The sequence below is a fragment of the Brachionichthys hirsutus genome, unplaced genomic scaffold, assembly GCF_040956055.1.
Source record: "Brachionichthys hirsutus isolate HB-005 unplaced genomic scaffold, CSIRO-AGI_Bhir_v1 contig_985, whole genome shotgun sequence".
Lineage (NCBI taxonomy): Eukaryota > Metazoa > Chordata > Actinopteri > Lophiiformes > Brachionichthyidae > Brachionichthys > Brachionichthys hirsutus.
Genome location: NW_027180408.1, coordinates 108,516 through 133,770, shown reverse-complemented (window position 1 = coordinate 133,770; position 25,255 = coordinate 108,516). Strand labels below are relative to the sequence as shown.

Below are 25,255 nucleotides of genomic sequence, written 5' to 3'. Positions count from 1 at the left end.
CAAGAACAGAAATACACCTTAATTTCATGTTCGTTCTTGCTTTAACACATTGGAAAATAAATACACCTCTCAGATTGTAACGGTTTTCCCTTCATTTGAAAAAGTTCTTTATACAGTTTGGTATATTGTTGTTTTTTACTCTATAAAAAATCTCTATTTTAATTTTCACAATGTCACTTAATTTTAAGGTTTTATTTTGTATAAATAATTGATTGGTTGATTCAAGATATCCTACTTTATTTATTATTCTAATAGAGTTTTTTTGTAACTTTCCTTTTACACATTGTCAGAAAAATTGATAGTTTGGTCAGAAAAATCCAGCAAAATTACTGTTTCTGTGTGAAGTTGTATCAGTAAGAACTGACAGAGGAGCCTCTGGTCTGACACGAGTGAAGATGAGCATCAGGGGGGGGGTTAGGGCAGGCATGGGCAAACCCAGGCCCGGGGGCCATATACGGCCCGTTGGTCTCTTTAATCCGGCCCGCCAAACTTGTCCAAATTATATTATTAAATAAAATTGTATTATAATTAAACCTCAGTCATTTGACCTTTTCCCTGTAGTGCTACCTGTAAAAGGCCAAATCCTTTAATGCAATAGCTTTCATGTGTCATTTATATTAGCTCACACAAATACTCCATCCATCTGTTCTTGGTCCGGCCCCTCTGCCAAATTTTAGAACCTATTGTGGCCCGCGAGTCAAAAAGTTTGCCCACCCCTGGGTTAGGGTTAGGTGGGTATGATGGCTCACATACTGCAGTGCGATGACTCAAGCCAGCCACTTAGCAATTAAATGATTCACAGATGGAAGGGGAAGTAATTGAAAACAGCTTTTGAAGTTATTTCAAATAAGTATCATGTCTTCACATCTGTGTTTTGCAGATCAGCATGTTTTCATTTAACCATTGAGACCCAGCAGCATTTATGTTCTGCAGAAAGCAGTGAGCTGAGACATCATTACCGCCACTAACAAGCTTACTGTATGTTTTCAGTGTTGTATGTTTGTTTGACTGTTTGCAGGATGTTATGAAAAGTACTTAACATATTTCTATGAAACTACGTGGGAGGGTTGGACATGTTTCGGCGCGGGTGTTGCATTTTCTGTTTTAATTCTTAAAGATGTCCAGTCAGTGTGAATAAATGACCTGACATGCTTAAGTGAAACTTGTTAGAAGGGTTGGAAACAGAGCAAGGAGGAGCCAGGCAAAGATCTAGAAAAATGAGAAGGTTCAGCTGAGTTCAGGAGAGCAACTAAAACATTGGATGTCCACAATGTTCAGAAAAAACCCTCTTGAATTCTAAACAAAAAGACGGCGACAAATGAAGCCAGCAATGAATTGAAACTGAGCCAAGCCGTTTCGCCGAGAACAGAGCGGAGAAGGAACTGACAGGGAATAAATTACTTTTGCTGCTGTCACTAATTATTGCTTTTTTACTTACCGGTATGTCCGGAAAGCCAAAATTGAACCGTCTGTTTATTATTTGTCTTAGTCTTGCAATTTAAAGTATTCACTTGGCCAAACGACTCACATTACAGTAATCCCAAAAGTAACATTGAGCTCATTTCGACTATTCACTCATCGAGCCGCCCACTATCTCAATCATTCCTTGCTATCATGAGCATCCTGCATGCAGCCAACACTTCTTTACCATCAGTGTGATCCTTAAGCTTGCTGACAAATATTACAAATGACCTATTTACATACCAGCAATCCTAGTGGAAACATCAAATACAGAATTTAAGGGTTTAAATATTTCATGTGTGTACAAAAGCTACCAAATGTGAAACTATGACTATGAGTGTATGTGTCCAAACAATGCATGAAATGCTGCTGTAGCATACACACATACATGCTCCTTCATACACATACGCCCCGCACACATTAGTTTGAGGGTGTCCGTGTCACATGAGCACAGTTACTGCACTCGGACATAATCTTCATTAGGTAAACAATGCTGTAGCCTCAGTATTACATTTCAATACACAGGATTGGAAAATTGCAAGAACTGCCAGTTTTTCTTTTAACAGTGTTTTGACCAAACAGACCTCAGACCACAGTTTATATTCATCATCCTATGATTAAGTGTATGACTGTCAGTAACTGCTTTTTTGTACTATTTGAACCATGATTATAAAACAAATGGCTTTTTTTTTTTTTTACAATTTAAGGATATGGTTTATAGCTACTGTCAGCATGAATTACATTTCCTAGTGATGCAAGAAAAGTTTAAAAACAACACCCCATATGAGCCACATATATTGTGAGCTGCTCCCACACAATAGTCACCATGCCATGTCATCATACTAACAGCTGTTAACACGTGTCCTTTTTTTCATCTGGATTTTCCAGAGTCCATGAAACCTGAGTCATAACGTGTGAAGTCACACAACCAAATTCCAGGAACTTAATTACTCTCAAGTCACACAACACAGCAGATGCCTTTGGAGTCTTGTGTGGGTCACTTGAGCTAAACAGAAACGGCCATCCATTAAAAACTGTTTACCTTGCTCATTTATGCTGCAATTCATAAAGAAAAGGCAAACATAGTAAAACTGCGAAAAAAGCATTATTAAATAATAAACCATTGTAAAATAATTCTGCTGGCTGTCCATCTACAAGTAAGGTATTACCATTCTTACTATTGTTGAATACTTTTCCAAAATATTGTACTTTTTTCCCTTTCCTCAAGTTACCCACAGCCTCAGCAGTCTGCTTGTGATCCACATCTTCTGCTTCCATGGCAGCTCCCAGGACTTCTCTGAGTGCACACAGGCAGTTACAATAGTTTTGAGTTTCTCATCTGGTTGTAATCTTCAGACTATGGGCAGAAAATGGAACAAACCAGTCAGGATCTGACAATGAAAGTATTTACCACGACTTGCCACCTCTTCCTCAGAGGCTCACAATTGCCCTGAACTAACCAACAACCTACTTATCAGGACTGCAACAAGTATCTCTGCTATATTCGTACTATTTTCCTACACGTCTGCTTGTTAGTTTTTTTTAATAAATAATAAAACCTCTACAGAATTGAAAGAAACAGAACAACAGAAAATGTGCTAATTTTTTTTTTTTTTAAAGACACTTCCCACATGAGGAAAAACATGTTCTGGACTCTGACAGAGGGCCTTGTGTCATGTGGTATTTTTTCCAACCACGCTATCCTTGTCAGTCGCCTCCTACAGTGGTGGGTTTTTACTCCAAACCAAGAAGTGAGTGTCAGGAGTTGAGGCCAATGCTGTATGTATCTACAGATTCCTGAGAGCCTACCAGCTCCCTGTGACTTTTAACGGCTGACCCATTTCTCTCGACTCCCTTCAGAGAGAGGAGAGAGAAGAAGGGTGAAATATCAGTTTATTTTCCATTTCAACCAGCCAGTGAGAAGATAAACTGTCTATGCAAACAAAATGAATCATGTTTGCATGCACAGCAACTCAGTCAGTTCCTTAAGTCAAACAATATGATGTCGAGCCAAGATCATAAAAAAAAAAGAAAATACCAGTATTTTTTTGTGTATTGTAGCTTCGAAACTATTACCCTTGTAGTACTCCTGCATCTGGAGTAAATTGAAGCCAAAGGGAAACCATTTCCTTGGCAAGACAAAGGATGGACCAGAATAAACGTTTTGATCAGCAGAATTACAAATAAACAAATCATTTTGCATTGACAACAAAGAGTCACATGAAAAAAACACTATGGGCATACAATAACAGAGAGAGAGAGAATTTTTAATGGTTATTGAATCCACAACATGCCTTCCAAGAATAAGAAATATGTTCTGTTGGCAGATGAAATCCTATTTAATGTGGGTTTACAAATACAATCAGAATGAAGTGAAACAATGATATACATATATAATACATATTTATAGGAATCTGTTTTTATCAAGATTTCCTATGAGCCAGAGGAAGAGCGAAGCGGTAGCATCAACTGTTACATAATTTAAGTGACTCACACCTGTGGCTGTCTAACAGTCACCAGTCCTCATCACTGATGCTAAACCAAGCTAAATCAACACATTTTAATTTATGTACTGCTAAATTACGAAACCCAATTATCTGGACCCACCCTGACCTGAACCCATTTATTGGATCAATCATTATTTTGGCAAATACGTAAAAAAAAAACTTTTTTCACTGTTAGAAACAATTTGCCTTTATTCAAAACTATCAAACACATGCACACTCACGAAAACACACATTACACTGTGATAGTACAACAATGATTTGCTGTAGTGTGAAATAAATGCTCAGCAGTGTTTTTGTCTTGATTGGCTTGGAGCTTGATCTAACAAGATTGTTTGGTTCAGCACAGATGAAACTGTTTTGATTTTGCTTGAATTTGATTTTATGCTCATGGTTGTGAAATGTGGCAAACCAGTTGTTAAAAACTGTACAAATGTCAAAACGTGACACAGAGGAAAAGAGAAGAGAAGAGAAGAAAAGCTGCTGTCCATATGTGTTTGTTTACTGTGCAGATGTTGAAGTAAACATTGATGACACAACGAGAGAAACATGCCAAATATGCCTGCACCTTAAGCAAGAAAGGGATCCCCATAAATCTGCATTTTATTTAAATTACTGGTCAACTCTGATTCCTATACTTCTTCCATACCGCTTTGAAAGTTTTTTTTCATCACATATAGTTTATGAAGACAGCATTGGGACACTATGTCGAAACGTTCTAAATATGTAATTTATTTGTACTATTATAGAGCTGCCCAAGCAAAAATCTAATCGTCCAATTATTCCAGAGCTATAAATACTATTGAAGACCCATTAGTGATTAATAATTCCTCTTGGTCTTCTCGTCAGAAAATCATTTGTCTTTGCGTTTAATAGTCGGGGTGTTTTCTTTTTCGATCAGACCACTTCCCTTCGTATTTCAGACTTGCAGTAACTCGAGAATTACAGTACAGCAGATTACAAGGGGGGGGGGGGGGGCACCGTCTTGTGCGCTCAACTGCAGGCGCGCTCGCAGAAATGACTGCCGTCCCTCTGCGCTTCAGACAGACAGATTGGTCCTGTGTGAGGAATCAAACTGGAGAACGACTCAATATCTACACCCTGGATCTTTAGCATTTACTTTTTCCAACCTGGATTCTTACATCCCGACGCGTGCATCGCTTCAGTTTTCCACAGCTGTGTGCGGTAAAATAGTTATCTGTTACTCGTGAGAATATTTTTAATGCAACATCCTTCTATGCTTCGCTTCACTTATCTCATCTTCAATCTAACCAATAACTCTGCATTCTGTGACACTGATAGACAGGAAACTAATTCTAATAGAGTGTGATGTGTGAGAGGTTGACTGAAGTGATCCAAACGCCACGTGTTTATAGTTTGTCGATTCTATTGTTCCTATAACAGGATTAAATATGTCCAGCTGGATTTCATTCATGGTCGAGGACAAAGTCTAGCCCCCTGTGTTCGTCCAGCTGAAGCCCCCTCCATCAAGCAAAATGAGTGCGCGTGTGTGCAGCGCTTCATCCCTGCGGAGGTGGACGCTGATGGCTGCGTTGTTCTTGGCTGCAGCGCAGCCGACGAGCGGCGACTGCCCCAAAGCATGCGTCTGCGTCGACCCCACGGAGGTGCATTGCACCTTCAGATACCTGAGCGCACTGCCCGACCACGTCCAGCCAACTGTAGTAAAGATCAACCTCGGGTGAGCCTCGCTTTTCTTCCAGCTGGTAGCAGAAATGAGCGTAGCTGGAAACAGCCTTTCAAGATAGACTCAGGCAGCCAGTGGTATCAGTTAACCACCACCAAAAACATGCAACTTAGGTCCAGGTCGTTACTGAAAAAGAGAATTAATTCTCAATTGACTTACCTGGTTAAATAAAGGTAAAAAAAAAAGAAAAGAATGACTAGTATTTAATTAACTATACTTAATTGGTTAATGGGGGGGGGGTTATTTTAAGGTTTCTTTCAGCTTGGCAAACAACCTAACAGGTCAGTATTTTCTTTACGCATTTGTAGCTAATGTTAGTTACAGCTAAGAGCCCCCTTAACTCATTTAGCGAACCAAGAACATTTTAATGAGTAATAAGTATTAAGGAAAGCAGAAATACCCTAAAAAATCATATTATTTACCAACAGGTGTTTGTTGATGACACTAAATCTGTGTACATTTTTTTTATTCTTAAATCTTCTAATTTAATTCTTAAATTCATACAAGTTTAACATATTCAGACACAGAGTTGTCAGATTACTTTATAATTATGTATTAGTGTTTAATGCAATCCTCAGAATAAATGTCAGGAAGAATAGCATGTGGCACATTGTTGCTCTGACAACTGCTTATCATCTCTTTGACTTTAGGTACAACAGTATATCTGTCTTGAGAGAAAATGATCTTGCAGGACTTGAGAACTTAGAGTTGTTGATGCTGCATAGCAACATTATCCAAAGGATTGAAGACAGAGTCTTCCAAGACCTCAAGTCTTTACAGGTAAAACCATATATTTATCAGTCTCTTGTGATCAGATTACAGACCTTGCATCAATCCATTCATTTTCTTCTGCTTTTCCCGGGTCACGGGAGTTGCTGGAGCCCAGCCCAGCTTGCTATGGGCAAAAGGTTTTGTGTCGCTGCTTTCTGCTTACACTGATGTTAAACTAATTAGAATTCTAACAAATGGAAAACATCTAAACAGCAGTTTTACACAACCCAATACACACAAAGAAGAAAAGATACGACACATGTAGCAAAGACACAAAATAGACTTGCTTCAACTCCTCTCTTTTACTGTCTTAATGCAAAGAGGTCAGCACTGCTAGGTTTTTCTATTTTCTATTTATAATCCACAAGCTCGCCAATGACTGATCGCTGGCATTTTTTGAGATTGGTAACATTATTTCGAAATTATACTGCAGCTTTGAAAGTATTTAACGTTATCTCTGTAGTTGTGTGTTAACCTAACAAAATAAATACATCATTTTTTTGGAAGAATAATATCCTCATCATGTTTTCACAGGTCCTAAAGTTATCCTTCAATAAAATAAGGAAAATCAACAAAGAGACTTTCGCAGGCCTGAAGAGTCTGCTGAGACTTCACATAGACCACAACCACATAGATTTCATCAGCCCAGAGGCTTTCTATGGCCTTAGCAACCTGCAGTTGGTCCAGCTGGAGGGCAACCACCTCCAGCAGCTCCACCCAGACACATTCATCACATTGAGACACAGCCAGGTGTTCAAGGTCTCCTCAGTAACAAGCATCCACCTATCAGACAATATACTGACAACTCTGCCTGCAGATATTTTCTCTGGTTGCAGCCAGTTAGAAAATCTATTCCTCCATGGCAACCCGTGGTCATGTGACTGCCGTATGACATGGTTCTCAGGCTGGACACAGATGAACGCAGGTGAGAATGCACTAGCTTTGTGGCATGCAATGTGGCATGTAAAATTGCAAACGTAACATGCTCGTAAGCATTGCTGATCCATTTTGGCTTGGCTTACACTATTTAAAATCTTGAATTTGTTGTCACGAAACAAACAGCTAAATACTACATTGCCTGATTTAAATGTTTGCAGGTGTGCTGAAATGCAAGCGTGACAGGAGGCATCCAAGAATCCAGCTGTGTCCTGTTTGTCAAAGTCCCACCCCTTACCACAAAAGATCTCTATCCCTTCTCCCCACTGATGCCTTCACTTGTACCAAACCGTGGATACAATCCAATCTAAAGCAGAAAAACATCAGCGTGGATGAGGGTGAATTTACACCAGTTACACCTAAGGACTTTATTGCCCCTCTAGGCTCCATGCAATTGAACCTGACTAATCAGTTTCATAGCGATGCCAGTCTATCCTGCAGTGTCCAGAGGCCATCTGCTTTTGAGAACCTGACACAAACCTTTGAGGAAGAGAGGGAAAGAAATGTCACCCTAATTACTGCGAGTATTACTTCATATTTGGTGTGTAATATTGACTACGAACACATACAGCAGCTGTGGCAGATCTTGGCAATATACAGTGACTCTCCCATGAGAGTGGAGAGAGGTGAAATGCTGAGCAGAAGCCCAGAAATGATGTATAGGTATAGTGAGATGGAAACAGATGAAGAAGAGGAAGACATTTACACAGGTGTTGAGGCCGAGATTAAAGCTTCCCCTGCGTGGCTTATGCAAGGAAAAGTAAGCTTCCAGCTTGACCGCACTACAACCACTCTCTCTACTCTACACATTAAGTACCAGTCTGTTGTCAACCTACGCGTGGAAAACACGTCACCGAAGAAGAACCGCTACTCCTGGACCATGATCAGGCGAGATAATCAAACTAAGACTGAGCACACTGTCCTTAGAGGTAGGAAATTATACATAAGAAATTACCTGTTTGACATGACCTTCTTTTCCATCTAAATGCCTAAACTTTTAACTTATATGTGTTTGTAATAACCTACTAAATTACTAAAACAAATTATGTGTTTTACTTTTAACATAGGCGGCATGGCAGAACTAAATTGTCATATCCAGGGTGAGCCAACGCCTTTGCTGGAGTGGATTTTGTCAGATGGAAATAAGGTCAGAGCTCCATACTCCAGTGAAGACAGGAGGATCGTCATCACTGCTGAAGGGAGGCTCACTTTGCGCAGTGCGGATCCCTCAGACACAGGCATATACCGGTGTATTGCCACAAACTACCTGGATGCAGACATACTCGTCTTTCGAGTGACAGTTCTGTCTCCAGATGTAGAAGAATTTCAGGTCAATGGTGCACAACTGGTTCGGCCACTCGGTGAAAGTTTGCTTTTTGACTGTAGCTCCTCAGGGAATCCTAAAGCCTCGATCCAGTGGATACTCCCTGATCACACGGTACTGGACAAGTCTAACAGGAATAGGAACGTTTATGAAAATGGATCTTTGTTAATTCAGGGTCTGACAGAAAGGGACAGAGGATTTTATAGATGTTTGGTTGCTAACCACCTAGGAGCTGACCTGCTAGTGTCGCAGGTGACCGTGACTGAAGAAAAATCTGAGACAACAGTTCTGGACAGTGAAGGGTCGGGGATAGAAATGGCGGAAACAAGTGGCCCTACTTCTTCTGAAATCATAGTTACCCTCAGCGAGAGCCCATCTTCCAGTCCCTCAGAAATAAACAGCCAGGAATCCAGGACTGTCACCTCAGATCGACCCTATGCCCGTTTCGGGTCACAAGACAGAGGTTTAGGGAAGAATAGGAGTGGCTCAGTCAGCAACAGGCGACTGTGGAGTAATAGAGTGCACGACAAAGCTTCCAGGAGAGTGGACCCAGAGAAATTTGCTGAATTAATGAAAAAAGCTCAAGATGCATCAAGAGTGAAGTCTGACACTGGTGCTTCTGTTGATGGGAAAATTGGTTTTGGCGACGGCCATAATGAAGACCATCACATCATTGTTCCAAGTATACCCAAACCAACCGAGGATCCACAGAAGGGTACAGCATACACTGGAGATGAGCTGCACATTAATACAGCTACAGAGGCACGTCAAATCTTTGAAATGGAAACCCACACACTGGCAACCCAGTCATATATTCAGTCAGATTCACCAATCAAGTCCACTTTCACAAACAATCCAAGACAAAGGAGTGAAAGTGAAGTCGATGCATTCACACCATATCATATCATTCCAGACAACATCGGGCTTTCTAGTATTGACGAGATCTCTGACCCAAATGGCTACCCAGTCACTCTCCAACTGACTGTGACAGACTCGTCACAAGAGACTCAGCTCCAGTTCTCTGGGGAAAATCCTGCAGAGCCAGAGATGTATAATTGGGCACCGCCCTCAGTTACCACTAGCCCTAATATCACCCCAGTGAAGGACAAGCCAGATCCAATGGAGATAGTCGAGCACATAGATCGGAAAAGACAAACGACATTCACAGCCGTTGCCACCACAGAGAGACAACAAAACGAAATAACCCTCCGTACAACCCAAACAATCAAATCCCCACACCTTTCTGCTGGATCCACCATCATATCCCGGCAACAGATTCATATCATCCCGCACAAGAACAGCAGAGGAGGAGGGCGCAGGAGGGCCTTCCAGGGCCGTAGGAGGATCATTAAACCCAGCAGGATCACAAACATACAGTCCTTCATGAATAAACTTAAACAGCCCTCAGTGAAGAAGGAAGGAGCTGCTACAGTGCCGTTTAAAATTGAATTGACCACTGGTAAGAAAACCTTTTTGGGAAGTCATTGTGAATATTTTTATCATTGTTTAGTGCACTTCATTTTCTGATATATTAACAATCTGTATTAAAAATGCCAAATGTTTCAAAATTTTATTTCCACCAGACTGTAACCGTGATGAAGATAAAAAGAAGACCACAACTACTGATCTGCAGGTGCTCAAACCAACACCGTCCCCCAGTCGATCCTTACACAGAACAGAAAGACCTGCCTCTACACGAAAGACAGCTGGAGTAAAAACAAATGACGACACCGAGTTGAAGCCAGAGGTTTCCGGCGGCTATGTATCTTCAGTTGATGCCCCCGACTTTGACTCAATGATTGATCCATATTTGGCCACACACGGGAAAAAACAATTGACGTCCACCATGGCTACCACTACGACAACGGCCTCTAAAGTGGTGCGTGGAAGAATTCCGTGGAACAGGCTGTATGGAAATATAGAGAGGGAAAAGATACTAAGCAGGCTGAAGAGACCTTTCATCACCAAAAAAACTACAACTGAAACTACAACAGCAACCTTAAACCCCACCCCTTCCCTTCCTGTTAGCACCACTGTAAAGTCACTGCATGAACTTGGGGTACTGTCTCCATCCAGACACACTGGGAACAACGAGGGCTCCCTAGATGACGACTATGGAGATATGGCATCTGCAGGTTTTGAGTTCCCAACAGTAGAACCTCGTTTTCATCATCTAACTACAAGTCCGCCATCTCGTTCCAGGTTTTCTGCTACTTCTCAGACACCCCCAATATATCTTTCTACCCCACCTTCAAAGGAAAATCCTGATGAAGACATAACATCTGGATCTGGTGGACTACCTGATAGTTTGTTTGTCATCAGAGAGAGACCCAGTGGGAGAGGAAGGCAAGGCCATAGATGGAAGCCCTTTCGGGGTCGGAGACCCTATAATAGGCCCAAAGTCACGAAAATATACTCCAGTACCACAACTGAGCCTTCAACTACAGATGTAAATACTGTGGAAAAGACAATGGAAATGACCACACTGCCACAATGGTCCACTTCCTTCTACAAGCCACTGTACAAACCATCTAGAAACACAATAGCTGTTTCCACTGACCAGATAAAGGAAGATATTGATTTCTATGATGAATATGATCGGAGCAATTTGTCAGCCAGAACGCCCCTGACCCCCACCACCACCTTTACGCCTACAACTACAAGAAGGCCTTCCACGACAACTCGTTCCAGACTGCATGGCAACATCCAACCGCCAACACAGAGTAGTCACAACACTAACAAGCCACCAGCGACGTGGATCAGACCTACTGTGCCAAGCAGGATCGATAACGGCCTTACCTTTGACACAATGACCAACCATAGAGCTGAGCAGGACAACATCATCGCAAACAATAATGCCATTTCTAGTTTTTACGATGATTTTGAGGACATTGAAGCTACAAGTGCCATTATCGTCGGTTTCATATCCACTGCAAGGTCCATAACAAACAAACCTAAGATTGTAGGAGGCAACGCTGCTAGCTTCACTGTGTTATCCAACTCAGACGCTTACATGCCATGTGAGGCTATTGGAAACCCTCAGCCAATGATAACCTGGAAGCGTTTCTTGTCAAGCACAGGTACAAAAACAGTTTGACTGGTTAATTAAGAAATAAAAAACATCTGTAGTAGGTCCAGCTCGGTTAAAGAATTTTAAAAATGACAAATAAAAGTCAGTCTTTATTTTCATGCACAGCTGTATATCTAGTATTTGGAAGTTGGCAAGGAAATTGTAATGTTTTTGTATTCAATGGTGAGAAAGAACACTGTTATATCGGGAATTTAATGATAGTATTATAGTAACATCAAAATGTATCCATAAGCAAAAAAAAACACAATGCACTTGTTATAAATATAAATCACAATTTTACAGTCAAAAAGATTAAAGAAGTACTTTATATCTATTTTAAATGCAGTCATTTTGCATCTGTGTTTCCATCTGTGTTTGCATGTGAATTGTTTTAATGATCTATATTTCTGAGAAGAATTTCTCTTCCTTTCAGGAAACACCGTTACCATTAAGGGGAAGATGGGCAAGTTTGAGGTGTTCAGCAATGGCACACTTTCTATCCAAAATGCCAACATTAAGGACCGTGGACAGTACCTCTGTCTAGCAGAAAATCATCATGGATCAGATAAACTTCTGGTCACCCTCTCTGTAGTGGCCTATCCCTCACGTATCCTTGAGCCAAAAATCCGTGAGCTAAAGTATCATGCTGGAAACACTGTTGAATTAAAATGTAAAGCAGAGGGTCGTCCTCCACCAATGATATCCTGGATCCTAGCCAACCGAACCCAGGTCAGGGGTCTAAACAAAGACATGGGTAGGGTATCAATATCTGGTGATGGGACTCTGGTCATTGAACAGGTGTCTGTTTATGACAGAGGTCATTACAAATGTATTGCCAGTAATCCAGCCGGAGCTGATACCTCTACAGTCCGACTGCAGGTGGTTGCTGCTCCACCAGGAATTGTGGAAGAAAAGCGCCAGCAGTTGAAAGCTGATATAAGACAAGACTTGTGGCTACCTTGCACTGGTCAAGGCAGCCCTCAGCCTACTATTCACTGGGTCCTTGATGACGGGTCATTGGTGCTATACAACAGACCTGCAAGGACCACGAGGATATCAATGCATGTGAATGGAACCCTCCATATTAAGGATGTGACTCAAGCTGACAGCGGGAAATATGAATGCATTGCCACCAGCTCTACTGGCTCAGAGAGAAGGGTAGTAACTCTGACGGTGGAGAGCGAAGAGACTGCGCCGCAAATATTGGAGGCATCTCAGCGTTTAACGGAGTTGTTCTTCGGGGATCAGCTGAGGCTAAACTGTTCGGCGACAGGTGACCCTAAACCCAAGATCGTTTGGAGACTGCCCTCTAGAGCAGTGGTGGACAAGTGGCACAGGTAAAAACACCTTGATCAGCAACGGCAATGTATAAAGTAATCATTTGCAACATTTCTTGCTTGATCATAATTGACTTGGTGAAAGTATTAATTATTTTTGGGGGGGCTTTCTACAATGATCATTCATAGTAAAGAATAAGCTAGCAAAGTGCTTAATGTGATGTTCCTTCCACACTTTTTCAAATTAGATAACAAGATAAATATACCTAAGTGAGCTAAATTTGATTCAAATGAAAATGTGGATATTTCCATAAGAATCAGCCTTTTCACGTACCGGTACATAGTAAAAGTATAGAAAAAGTACACGATCAAGAAAAATAGTAAAAGGAGGATAGCAGCTTAATTTGCATAACTGCTGATAACAACAGTATATTTTCGGAGGAAAATATATATTTTATAATCAGTCATTTATAAGAATTATAACAGTTTTATATCACTTATATAATGGTGATGTACTTGTGTAATGCAAATACAGAACTTCATCGCATGTTATAATTAGCACGTGAAAAAGATATTATAGTATCCATCATGGTAATGTTATGAGATTGTGGTTTAGTTGCATTGCCAGATTTCTTCCCTGTGTAACTAAGATAATTGTCTTATCTTAGCTGTCTTCGTTTCTTGCAATGCAACTCTTCAGCTTTATATCAATGTCAAGTTATGCATTTGTGTGTGCGTGTGTTCATGTGAAAGTGTGCATGCATTTGTTTTTATACTCATATCAAAGTCAGAAAATGCACTCATATTCATATATCCCTCTACGAGGTTTCATTATTTTAGTATTTCCAAAATGCTGATTGTCCCCCTTTCAAATACAGCATGGCAATGAGACCAAAGGTTTTGCACATTCACCAGAGAGCCTACGTTAATAAAGAAATTATGTAGGTCATTATGTCATTGGGCTGAGTTGGGTTGCTTTATTGAACCCAGATGTCCTACAGCGAGAAGCTGGCCAACAACTAACAACAACAACTTGCCAACAAAGCAGCTTCAGACGTTCTCCATTTTCTTAAAATATGAGCCGAAAAAAAACAAAAATGTAAGTAGCAAAGAATTTTAAATTTAAATCCCCAACACACGCATAGGAAAGCCTGAGTGTTATTGCCTCAGTAACAGCACAATGCTTTGTCTAAAAACAATTTATATGACCTCCCTCTGTACATCTACTATATAACACCAATATAATGACATTCCAGTCTTCCTTGTCGATATATTTGTGTATGTGTTTGGTTTAAGAAGTTAGTTCCAACTGTTAATTAACATTAATGTTTATTTTCAGTTAATTTTGTGTTTTTATTTGATGTTTCTTTCAAGAACGCTGAACAGGATGGTATAGATTCAAAATGCAGTGGCACAGACTGACGGTAGAGCAATAGAAGGGTTTAATCCCCCCAAAAGAAGCTTCAGTACATAGAAAACAGTCCACACTGGCAAAGATATCCAAATTGTTAGTCAAAAGGCAAGGTAAAAAAAATCAGGCAAAGGTTTAGAAACGAGACTATGGCGCTGGCGTGAGGACTGAAGACAGAGGGATAAGGAGGCAGGGTGACGAAGGGAATGAGGAGCAGGTGTGACAAACAGAGCAGGTGTGACAACGAGGGGAAAAGAGGTCAGACACAGAACACAGGAAGAAATGCAACAGATAAAGGCAGCGCATGGAAGCAAAAAATACTAGAAAAAACATGAGCATGACAGTTGTTTTCATATCCCTTTACTTTTATGAATATTATTTTTTAAATTACTGTTATTCTGAACATCTGAACACTGAATAGCAACATGCGAACACACTGATAATATATGAACTATGTGGGTATGTTGATATAATATATATAAAAAGTAGAGTTTATGGATTTTAATATTTTGCTCATCTAATTGTCACATTGAACAGCATGAGATAATGACAGTATTAGAAGCCGTGCACTGTAGTAAATGAGGCTCACATGCATTTGATGCATTTTATTCCATTCTCCCAAATACTCAGTGCAATCTGTCATGAATCTCTGCAGGATGGGCAGTCGAACTCAGATCCTGGATAATGGAACGCTTATTGTCAGCGCTGTGAGTGATAAAGATGCTGGAGACTACCTTTGTGTGGCACAAAGCAGAGCTGGTGATGATTTCCAGCTCATGAGGGTCACCGTGTCAATGAAGCCAGCCAAGATAGAGCCAAAGGTCCATGAAAAAAAGCAGGTGCCATTCGGGAATGATGTGAATGTTGACTGTAAAGCCTCAGGAGCACCAAAGCCTGACATCTCCTGGGGTCTACCAGATGGTACAGTGGTCAGCAGCGCTATTCAGTCTGATACAAGCAGAGGCGGTGGTCGAGCACGGCGATACACACTTTTTGACAATGGAACGCTCTATCTTAACCAGGTATGTTATCACCTACCTTATCGTCACAAAATTTAGAATCTTTACAAAGATTTACATCACTGAGTATTTCCTTTCAGGTTGGGATGTCGGAGGAAGGGGACTACACCTGTTACGCTGAGAACCAAGTGGGCAAGGATGAGATGATTGTTCATATTAGCGTGTTAGCGGCTGCGCCCAAGATACGTCCAGCCAAGCAGAACTATGCCATGGTGAAGCCTGGAGGGAATATACTCTTTGACTGTGATGCGCTTGGGGAACCCAAACCAAAGATCCTTTGGCTACTGCCCACCAATGATGTAATTGCAGCATCTAACGAACGCTACCTAATCCATGTCAACGGCTCCCTCGATATCAGGGGTGCGAAGGCTGCTGACGCTGGGGATTATGTATGCATGGCTCGTAACCCTGCTGGAGAAAAAAGACAAGTCTACAAGCTGGATATAGATGGGAATCCACCAGTGATCAATGGCTATCGCCAGAACAGGACCGTCATCAAAGATGTGGCTGCTAAATTCTCCAGGAAGTTAATAGACTGTAAGGCTGAGGGTAATCCCACTCCTACTATTACTTGGCTTATGCCTCACAACATCTTTCTGCCAGCACCATACTTTGGCGGCAGGATTAATGTCCACCATAATGGGACATTAGAGATCCGTAACGTACGGCCTGGTGATTCAGCAGAATTCATTTGCATGGCGAGAAATGATGGAGGGGAGGCAGTCATGGCGGTCCAGCTGGAGATCACCAGTGTGCCCCGTAGGCCGATCTTCAAGAACCCCTTCAACGAGCGCATCGTGTCTGCGATTGGGAGAACAGCAGTTCTGAACTGCACAGCTGATGGGAACCCGAAACCAGAGATTATTTGGACTTTGCCAAATGGAACACGATTTAGCGATGAAGACGACTATGGCTCTCACCACTACAGGGGTGCTGATGGGAGCCTAGGCATCTACAGCTCTCGCAAAGAGGATTCTGGGAAGTATCGCTGTGGTGCCAGAAATTTCATGGGCTACATAGAGAAGCTAATAATTTTGGAAGTTGGGCACAAGCCTTTCATCCTGACAAGGCCTAAGGGCATCATACGTAGTGTGTCTGGAAACCCTCTCTTCCTTCACTGTTTATCTGATGGAAGTCCCAGTCCCAGGATCTACTGGACCCTTCCTGGAGGTCATACCCTTACTCGGCCTCAAGTCTTTGGGCGTTACAAGTTACTAGAGAACGGTACTCTGATTATTCAGGCTACGACTCACCATGACCGAGGGAACTACATTTGCAAGGCTCGTAATGATGCTGGGGAGGCTGTTCTCACTGTCCCTGTTGCTATAATTTCCTACGCTCCACGGATCACAACAGGGCCACCGCCCAATATGAAGGTAGTTGCTGGAACACCTATCCAGCTCAGCTGTGCTGCAATTGGGATTCCAAAGCCAAAAATCACCTGGGAGCTACCAGATCACTCGGTTTTGTCAGCTGCACAACGGGGCAGGCCTGTAGGTAGTGAACTTCTCCACCCTGAGGGCACACTTATCATTCAGAGGCCCACATTCTCAGACTCAGGCACATATAAGTGCGTGGCCAAGAACCGCCTGGGTACGGACTCCAAGGTCACGTACCTTCGTGTACTGTGAGAAAAAGACAAGACTTGAGGGAGAGCCGTGGTATATTTGAATGAGAACATTAATGTGCTGTGCATGTTTAGTCACGTGGATTTCTGAAGATCAGGGCCCATGGAACATTATTGAAATGTGTCTGGATTAAAAACTAAACATCACAAGAAGAAAATAGAACTATAGACATTTTTAAATATTTGATTTTTTTCTACTTGGAAAAACCAAGTCTAGAGTCAGAAAGATTTTATTGTAACTGGGTCTGGAAATTAGGTGGTTCTCATTTGAGTTGGTTCCCATGGGAGTGGCAGGGGCCAGTATAAAGAGTCAGACTGAAATTTCCCTGACCACACATGCAGACATACGATAGAGAAATGGAGAAAATGTTCTGGAAAGAAAGAAAACAAGCCTCCAATAGGGTATTAAGTCCCTTTGGATGTTGTCCAGAAGTTGTTTCTGATGTGTTGCTTTGCCCTTTAACAGCTAATGGAAAATACAGCAGGTAGACTTTTCAGAGAAGCAGGAAAGAAAAGGTTTTTCACCAGATGAACACGGAACTTCCCAAAATAGAATCAGATGTAAGAATTTCATTTTAAGAGGTGGAAGCACATTAATTTATGGCAATTCACAGTTCATTGGTCAAAAATTACATAACACACTATCTGTGTTATACACAATAATTTAAAGTAATGTTATACATTATGTTATGTTATAATACAGTATATGTATTTGTAGTATCTACTTCGTCAAAGTACAGTATGAAAGAAAAAAATACCCAGTTCATCTGTGAGTAAAACCCACAGGGGAGCCTTTGATTCTTGTTTGTGATCGTGTGCTGATTTTACAGAGCTGATGGTCTGCATTGAGAAAGAAACCGGAGACAAAAGCCATGCATGTTAAAGAATTATATATCTGCTACAGATGTATTGCAAACATTAAGAATAATGGTGAGTGAATTTACTTCAGGGACTAGAGTTAGATGGCTTCTATAGTTTTGTTTGCTCTCCACCCACGCATCCAGCAGATTAACATATCATGTGACTTTTTGGTTTGGTTTTGTATGTTCAAAAAGACAAATTCTCTCTGCACTCAGGGCCACAACTGGAAGCAATTTCTCAATTAAAATGCACCTCGTATAAATTTCCTGTAATGATGCGTGCTTATAAATGATAAAAATGTTAATTTTTCCAAAGACTTGTTTATGATGTTTTGACTTGTATGATGTTGTTTTTTTACAGTAATTAGAAAAACAATAGAAAACAATATTTAAAAAATATTCAGCTATTTTTTTTAGAATGGCTCTGTCATGCGGGTGGGGGCTGAAGCCTATCCAAGTTGATATCTTTACCATAATCGGTCACCAGTTCAGCACAAGGCTAACACAACAAAGAAAAATATTCAGTGTCACATTTACACAGGCCATTTTTGAATTGGGGGAGGAAGCATGCAGACGGCAAACAGAAAGGCCCCACGCTGCAAAATGCACGTCTTTGAACTGTGGGATGAAGCAAGATCTGTGTTGGAACCTTCTTGGTGTCAGAAGACATTGTTAATCTCTGCAGCCCACATAAAAACAATGGACTTTGAAGATGAGTCCATGTGACCTGAACTTGTCAGTAAACCCTTTCTATTATTTTCCTATTGCCCAAATTTGAAAACATTAGAAAACTGATTCTTTGCTGCAGTAAAGAAAAGCGTTTATATGAGCTTGCTAACATTCAGACAAATTGTAAACTGGTGGAATGATGTCTTCAAACAACACCCCATTTTAATGTATGACTCTTAATTTGAAAGGTAGCTCCTCATTCACACCACATGCCCTCTGTGGGTGTTTAAGAGTTTAATTGTTCACTTCTGTTTTTGTGGTTGATGTTTGGAGAATAGTGGCATTTACCCTCCGCTGACTTTTATTTATGTGGATTTTAAAAATGGTGTTTTTCCCTTTACTCATTCCTCTTGGGAGTTTTAAGGAAAACAGTTGAAGTCTAAGAGATTAAACTTTAATTTTGTATGAAGCTACTGAAAGGAGTAGTGTGCTTTTTTTTTTTTGCATGTGTATATTTTTCTTTTACTAGGTCAAGTATGTTTTACAACCATTGAAGACTTCGAACCGATCGACATGAACAGTTGCACAATCAGCAAAAACTGTAGTTTAACAGAGTAAATCCTTCCCCATGTCCCAGAAATGACTGAAGTAACAAAGGAACATAAAAGGAAAATGAGGAAATGCTGCTAGTTTCCAGTGAGCCGCCAAAATTGATACAGAATTTAATGTTTATTTTCTTGAACAGTTGATTGAAAGAAAGTATTTCTCTTATCTTAGCCAAAGTATTCCTGTTATCTGAAAGTAACATAATATTCTCATAACATTAACCTACATGTTCTTGTGACCTGAGCCTTATCACAGACCGGAGTATGGACTCAAAATGTGATTTCTGCGCTTCCGCTGGACATAATGTTTCATTAAACCTATAATAAATTTTAGAACAGGGCAATACCTGAACTGAGTATTGGAGGAAACGTAGAGCTTGGTGAGAAAAAGGAGAGGAGGAAGAGAGTCTAGAGTGGGGGCATGGATGAGGGAAACAAGAGAAGGGTGAGACATATTTTTGGTATTGCTGTGCATTCCATACTTTAAATTGAACGCTAACTGTCTGAACATTGAAACTCATGAGAGGACTGCTGGAAGCAGCCAGACAATGCCCGTCTGTTAGGTGAGAGCGTCTACCATGTTTCTTTGAAGCCGCAAACTTGGCAGCCAGTTTTCTGCAATGCAGGCTTGAAGGTGGGGTATAATCTTTACTAAATATTGAATTGGGCACACACACTTTTTTGGTCATACAGTAGACCTGCATTTCTCTCTCTCTCTCTCTCAGTGCTTGGGGTGATGCTGGAATTCCCCACCAGCGTGATAGAATCCACATATCCACCTTCCAGCCACAAGCAAGACAGATTCATCTTTACACTTCTCTGCCAGGTAGCATCCGTCACGCTGCGATGCTGATTCCAGGTTTCCCAGTGCCTTTCAGGACTGTGTTTGATCGCTTCAATTTCATGTTGGCCGACAGCAAGGAAAGGGAAAATATTCAACCGTCAGTTGTTATTTTGCTACCTGGTTTGATTTTTAGACAAGAAATGAGTTGCGGAAGCACTAAATACATCAGTTTCCTTCAGAGCGAGGCCTTAAGTGCTGCAAGGCAGATACAAAGGTTCATTAATCAACAGAATGTGCAGCAATTCTGAAAGCTTTCAGTAATTTGGTGCTGCAGCCTTTAAACACGAGAGATGCCAAAAATAACATACTTTTCCTTTAGAGCATTGAATGCAATACTTAATGGAGTCCTATTTCTCAGTCCAGAGAGTAGGGGAATGATGATATAACCTCCCATAATGCTTTGCTTTTTTTTTTTTGGTCAATATGCATGATCTGTTGGAAACTGGTCAAGTTTGTATAAGGATGCATCTTGGTGTCAAATAATTGATTACATTTTAAATAATGTTCAGAATGTTATGACACAATTTCTAAATAACTTTTTACTTTTCTTTAGGGAGACAGGGACTTTTTACAATAATAATGATACATGCCAAATAAAATAAAATTACTCAAGTATGTCATTATTTTCCACATAAATGCACAAATTGGATCCAGATTCAAATCCTAAGCCACATCAGTGATATTAAATATTATATTGGAGTGGCGTCAACATGTGTCGTGTTACAGTGGGATCACAGAGAAGAGTGGAGATGTTCAAATAATGTCTGTGAGACACATGGAGTAAAATATTGACTAAAAAGAGATACAGATCTTTTCTATTTTTGGTGATGACTCAAAAACCTCTGATAATGAATATTTTATTTCAAATGCTGAGAGCAGGTTTTCAGAGTCAAAGAATTAGGTGGTATAACAATTTGGCATGAAGCATTTTCAAGTATAACACCATCATGGTGACATCACCACACATGTTTGTTTAGTTTAATTACAATGAAGATCTCATTAAAGTTATTTTTTTTAAAGAAGAAGAATGAACATGTGGCTTGCACTCATGAGCCCAATCTGTTCTTCATCCAGAGGCTGAACGATGATGGGAAGGAACCAAAGAGCTCTTGAATGAGAAAACAATTTTCCACGTTTTCAATTCTCAGTGGTGTTGGTGTCTGGAGTTAATTAATAATAAGAGAGTACAAACATAATCTTCATCATCAATGTAGCTGTGATGTAACGTTGTGCCTGCCAACCTCAATATTGACTTTGGCCAGTTTTATTGATTGATTGATTTATTTTATTAAGGTGTACAACCTGATTGAAAGTAACACTTTCATACTTATACATAGAAGGCGACAGGGAAGTCAAAACTCAGACAGACATGCAGACACACGACATCAACACATCCACTACAGTATATCCTCTGTGTTATCCGAACAGTCAACCAACAGATGGTGATAACACCGCATATATATATATATATATACCGCATTTATATTCTGTGATTCTCAATAAATCATACAATTTATGACGTATTACACACACGTCTCTGCAGGAGCCTCCAGATACCACAATGACATCACCGATTGGAAAAACAGGCCCTCCTTACAGCTCTGGGCTGATTGGTTGCTGTTAAAATCACCTTGGCTATTTGAGTCAAATACATTGCTCCCTATCTTATCTCTTGATAACTTACTGCTTTATGTCCAGAGCAGACGAGGACACTGTTAGGATGACTTTGCTCCAAGTAATTGATGCAGTGGCTGTATTTCAACTGGCCTTGACATTTCTCAGGCATTTTTTTCAAATTTTGGTTTGTGCATCAGACCAAATACTTTTTCACTTCAGTCCAGCTGCCTCTATTTGCAGTGCTCACTGTCCTAGATTGTGCATGACAGACATTTCATCCATGCATTCTCCACCTCTGTCGTCAACACCTGAGGACGACACTTTGCTGCTGCCCTCTTTGTGCACACAGAGACATCCTGTCAAGTACGTCTGGAATTCCAGGTCCATTCACTCAAAGGGAGCCGTTCCTCTATATTCCAAGTCTCCAGTCCCAGCTCTGCATCCCTTTCTCGGGCAGTGGGGTGAGGGATTACCAGACAAACTTCAACACATTACTGAGAGTTTAAAACGGGAATGCCACTGCTGAGATGCCAGTTTGCCCCCATTTTGGTTTGACTCTGTTGATGACTTAATTCTTGTATAGCGTTCTCGTTTTCCATGTCCGATGTCAGCGTCAGTCTAAATAAAGCTGTGTTGATTGTTCAATCAAAACTGAAACTTACTGATCTTCATCTTCACTAATTTTCCACATCCATTTGCCAACATCTGCCAAGATACATATTTAATTTGTCAAATTTCTGACCACATAACAAATATAGTCAAGACTGGCTTTTTCTGCCACGTTTTGGTTCCTTCCATCTCTTTAGGGAAATGTGCAGCTCTGTAGCTGCGAAATGATCCAAAATCTTCACCAACAACTTTTTAACCTTGTCTGTCTGCCATTTGGAACTGAGCAGGCAGCACTCATTTATTTTATTTGGGGGGCGTTTAACTGAAAACAGCTGCCAGCTCATGTCTAATATGTCACTGATGAGAGCAGCAAAGATGAACTGCAACTAGTCTGCACAGATCTGAGCCGTAAAACCGAACCAGAGGCCTGAAAGACTCTGACATTTGGTGACACATTTTATAAAATAATCTTAACAAATAACTGCAGCCTATAGTTGGATGGATGTGTGAGCTAAATTAAACAGCTATTAAATCTTGACATGCACTTGAGGGGAGGCATCTTTTAAAAGATCAGGGGCCTCTTCTGGATCAGTTCAGATCTTGAGTTGGACTTAAGTAAAAATCCATGTAGAAGGATCTATAAACATTCACTTTGAGGGGGGAATTATGTTTTTGCCAAGTCAATTCTTTTGACATAAGTGATTTTCCTGCTGGGTTTGTCGGTTTATTGCTGCTGCTTGTTGTTGATATATGCGCCTCAAAGCTTGCAGTGAACTTTGCGTGATCTTCTTGAATGTGAAGTATCAGTATCACTATCCACTATTAGAGTGCACATCTGGCTGGCTTATCTGGATGGCTGATGACAGACCTTTAAGTTTAATTGATATTTGTCCTTACAATTATGTTTAAAAAACAGACTATTTGTAATACTTGTTCATTATTTCTAAAAATAATCTCCACACCCCACTTTTGGAGTCTCGTGACACCCTGATCCCAACTTCAGGATCCCCTAATTCAATCAATACAATAATGTCTCACCTGGCTTTATTCAACTCAGCCATCCCTTGCGATCTCATCATCCCAAACGTTTGTACTGGCATTGCATGAAGAGAAACTGCAAATAAAATGCTGTCAAATAAAGTGAAGTCCGGAGCTTGGCAGCCTGCATCAGCAAAGTTTCCAGTCCTTGTATGAATCAAATGAAAATGACCTGAACACAAAGTTCAAGGATAAATCGAAGAACATTGAGATAAATGGAGCACCAGCTTTATCACTCTTTAGTAGGTCCTTGACTGACGCATATTCCAGACCCAGGATGAGCTTTGATATTTAGTAGCACCCAAACAAAGTGAGTTGCTAAGAAAACACCAATATGAGAAACACCCTGGGCCTCAAGAACAAGCACTTCATGCACCAGTAGAAACTAAAGCTCAGATGAGTGTGTGTGTGTGTGTGTGTGTGTGTGTGTTAGATTGCGCAGTTGCAGACAGTCAACACACCCATATGGGGCTCAGGAGAGATGATGGAATGTACCTCAGTCAGCAAGTTGCCAAAGTAGAGCTCTCACAAAGATCCCACAGAAATAAAACTAGCAGCTTCAGAAGGACAAACACACCGTTTCTAGACCTAAACAGAACTGCGCTTTAGGCCTTATTATATAATGTGGCTTCATCCTTAATAGAAGCGAGTAATCCTGTAGCTCCCAGGGTTAGATCCAGCTCCTTCTGCTGCAGGTGAGGGGCTGTAGAGCCATCTGTCTGGATAACCAGACCGGCTGAACAGAATAAACCTGATACTGTCAAATCAATGCACACACATTTCAACCGTGTTTTATTTAAGCCTCTACCAAAAGAAAAGCCAAAACAAAGACAGTCGCAAACAAACCTCAAGACAGGACCTCCCTGGATGGTTTTTTTCTCTCTATGTGGTGCGGAAATCCCCTTTTACATTTTTCTACCTGTCTCGAAGCCAAAAGACGCAAGAGGCAACAGTTTGTAAAGGTCAAGGGACGCAAGTCGGCTTCATTATGCCTTTACATCAACCAGGCTCACAGCTGGGACAGTTCTGCTTCCGGTAATAGCTTGATGTTTGCCCTCAAACTCCATGATTTATGTGAAATGCATTTTCCCCAGCCTCGCCCTCGACGCCGTCATGAAGCCCCTAAAATTACATCCACACAGAGAAGTTTCTCAGTAGCAGGGCTGCAGCAGTCGAGGCTCCGTGTGCAAAGCAAGGAAGTTAAGTGTTTGATCCTGCACTCCTCAGCTGTACTGTCAACAAAGGGTGGAGGAAAGTGCCAGCGGTGTTAACCAATCCCAGACTGCGAGGTGACTTTGACTGAAAATAATGAGTGGTGACTCGCAGGTCAGCAGGTCAGCAGGTGAGGTGAGGAAAGCAGCACAACAGCATAGCAGATCAGAACAAGCATCTGTGCACGCTGAGGAGATCGTTGAGGAGGCTCCGAGAGGCAAAGCCAGCAAGCTCCCTCTTTTCTTTTCCTTGTTCCCTCCTTCCTGTGGGTGAACCCAGCGCAGCTCGTGTCTGCAACTGTTCATTTGCACCTGATTTGATTACGCCTTTGAGTAAATGATTCATGTAAATGTAAAACATCGGCACTAGAGGTCGGGTTACACACGAACCACTTGTCCTGTAGAATGCTGTCATTTCAGAGCTTGAATGTCAAAGAACCTATAAAGCATAAAACACAACTTGCTTGATCATTCCAGCAGACCGACGGTGAAACCCTAGACATCCAACAGGGACAAGAAGCAAAGAACAAAGAGTCAACCAGAATGCTCGATGCTCGATGTGGCCCTGATCAGACCCAGATGGGCAGAGGACACAGCTGTGGAAAACGTGACTACATGTAAATATGGGTGGCTGCGTTACAGCCTATATGACAGCATTCAGACCGAGCTACACGTGCCGCAATAACTAAAGAGCTCC

The 25,255-nt window shown here is 41.1% G+C and overlaps 1 protein-coding gene across 1 annotated transcript; it reads left to right on the top strand.

The window, feature by feature from the left end:
- The first annotated feature begins 5,461 nt into the window (after positions 1-5,461).
- Positions 5,462-17,109, top strand: LOC137914711 (immunoglobulin superfamily member 10-like). The gene is made up of 9 exons (XM_068758208.1): positions 5,462-5,664; positions 6,321-6,450; positions 6,976-7,366; positions 7,539-8,306; positions 8,445-10,160; positions 10,285-11,781; positions 12,205-13,108; positions 15,115-15,481; positions 15,559-17,109. Exons 1-9 carry the CDS (start codon positions 5,462-5,464, stop codon positions 17,107-17,109), a joined length of 7,527 nt encoding a protein of 2,508 aa, XP_068614309.1.
- The last annotated feature ends 8,146 nt before the right edge of the window (positions 17,110-25,255 follow it).